At 46.1% G+C, this 2,452-nt stretch overlaps 1 protein-coding gene across 1 annotated transcript in view; it reads right to left on the bottom strand.

Moving 5' to 3' along the window:
• The window catches only part of FLG2 (filaggrin family member 2), an 86,881-nt gene that overhangs the window by 79,389 nt on the left and 5,040 nt on the right, over positions 1-2,452 (bottom strand). The window contains exon 2 of the mRNA XM_042782313.1: positions 6-1,650. Within this exon, the coding sequence (XP_042638247.1) occupies positions 6-1,650 (1,645 nt within the window). The remainder of the gene's footprint in view (positions 1-5; positions 1,651-2,452) is intronic.

Genomic DNA, 2,452 nt, shown 5'->3' with positions numbered 1-2,452 from the left:
TTGGCCAGAAGACTGACCTAAGCCAGACCCATGTTGACTAGAGGACTGACTTGAACCAAACCCATGTTGGCCAGAGGACTGACTTGAGCCAGACCCATGTTGGCCAGAAGACTGACCTAAGCCAGACCCATGTTGACTAGAGGACTGACTTGAACCAAACCCATGTTGGCCAGAGGACTGACTAGAGCCAGACCAGTGCTGACTAGAGGACTGACCCAAACCAGACCCATATTGACTAGAGGACTGACCTGAACCAAACCCATGTTGGCCAGAGGACTGACTAGAGCCAGACCAGTGTTGACTAGAGGACTGACCTGAGCAAGATCCATGTTGCCCAGAGGACTGACCTGAACCAAACCCATGTTGGCCGGAGGACTGACTTGAGCCAGACCAGTGTTGACTAGAGGACTGACCTGAGCAAGACCCATGTTGGCCAGATGACTGACTTTGTCCAGACCAATGCTGTCTAGAGGACTGACCTGAGCCAGGCCCATGTTGGCCACAGGACTGGCTTGAACTTGTTTCTTGTTGTTCATAGCCAGATGACTGACCAGAACCAGATCCCTGTTGACTACATTTAGAAAACTCATTTGAACCAGACCATTTTTGACTAGAAGCAGAAGAATGGTCACAGGAACCAGATCCATGTTGACCATAACTAGAAGACTGACTTGCACCAGAGCCATATTGTCCACAACAAGAGGACTGACTTGATATTGTTCCCTGTTGTTCTCTACAGTTCTGCAGTTGACCACACACTCTAGATCCATATCCTCTGTCACCAGAAGACTGACTACAAGACCCAGAATTATGTTGACTATATGTAGAGGACTGATATCCAGAAGACTGACCTCCTGAGATACATCCATGACCTTGTCCTCCACTACTTCCTGATTGACAAGTTGACTGGGTACAGCTAGATTGATTTCCTTGTCCTCCAAATTTGCCTGCCTGACAAGAACTAGAAACATTTTGTGGCCTTCTGCACCCCCATGAGTTGCTGAAACCACATGCATGGCTTTGTCTCCCACAGTCTCCTGAACTTCCAGAGCTAGATCCAAGCCTTTGTACTCTACTCCTTGACTGAATAGAGCTAGATTCATGCTCATTAGCCTCCAATTCATGTGACAGACCACCATGACCTTTCCTTCCCCAACTCTTTGATTCAGATCCAGATTCATATTCCTCTCCAGATTGCCTACAGGGACTAACACTTGACTTGTTCCTTCTTTCCCCAAGCTCTTCAGAGCTGGCACCATGTCTCTCTTTACCACTACTCCATGAGTAACCAGAGTTAGACCCATGATGCCTTTTCTCAGATCCCTGTTGATTCTCTAAACTGGATAAACCACTTTCCCTTCTCAGCCTCCCTTTCTGTCTCTCATTCCAACTTGAATATCTGTAACCTGATTTTTGTCTCGATGTTTCCTCTTCTTCCTTTGCTGTTTCACTTTCTTCCTCTTGGTGTTGGTGGCCATGCCTACAGTTCTTTGACCCTGAAGCTTTGCAGTATTCCTTGCTGAGACTTTTGTTACAGGCTGTAGTCAGCTTGAATACCAGCAGAAGAAACTCAGTGAAGTCCAGTCTTCGGTCATGATCTTGATCCAGCATATGCATGATGACATCCACTGTGTCTGGATCATCTGGGTTCTGTGTATGAGTAGCACACCAATGGAGACTTGGTCAGCCTAGTATACATACTCAGCTAAAAAATTCAAGTTGTTGTTGTTGTTGTTATGTGCCGTCGAGTCGGCCCCGACTCATAGCGACCCCTCCTTGGGTTTCTGAGGCAGTATCACTACAGAAGTAGGATTGCCCAACCTTCCTTCCGAGGAGTGGCTGGTGGGTTTGAACCGCCAGCCTTCTGGTTAGCAGTCAAGTGCTTTAGCCACTATGCTACCAGAGCTGTGGAACTGTGGATGTTTGATATTAGGTAGTTTTAGTTCAATCAAGGCTAAGACAGCCTAATAGATCCCAGAAAATGTGGAGAGGTAATAGAAAAGAGTAAATACTCCTAAGGATTAAATGCTCAGGAATGGAATATAGGAACGAGTAGAATAAACCAAGTTCAGTAACTGGTGTGTTTTAGTTTTACATAAATTTAAATCATTACACACTAACATATGCTATGGTAAGATCTCTTATTTTGGAGTGAATAGCTGAGTCATTCTCAAGCAGATGAGAAAATGCTTGTATTTTGTTTTCAGTTTTTAATCATCCTGGCTATCTTTGACAATCCCACTCCCTCCCCCCACACACACACACCCCTGTTGTTGTTGCTGTTATGTGCCGCGAGTCAGACCTGACTCATAGTGACCCCTCCTTGGGTTTCCGAAGCGGTATCACTACAGAAGTAGATTGTCCAACCTTCCTTCTGAGAAGTGGCTGGTGGGTTTGAACCACCAGCCTTCTGATTAGCAGTCAAGTGCCTTAGGCACTATGCTACCAGAGC

Source organism: Orycteropus afer, unplaced genomic scaffold (genome assembly GCF_000298275.1).
Source record: "Orycteropus afer afer isolate SDZICR_OR568_19922 unplaced genomic scaffold, OryAfe1.0 scaffold00290, whole genome shotgun sequence".
NCBI lineage: Eukaryota > Metazoa > Chordata > Mammalia > Tubulidentata > Orycteropodidae > Orycteropus > Orycteropus afer.
The sequence above is the reverse complement of the archived record's forward strand: the minus strand, read 5'-3'. Positions and strand labels throughout refer to the sequence as shown.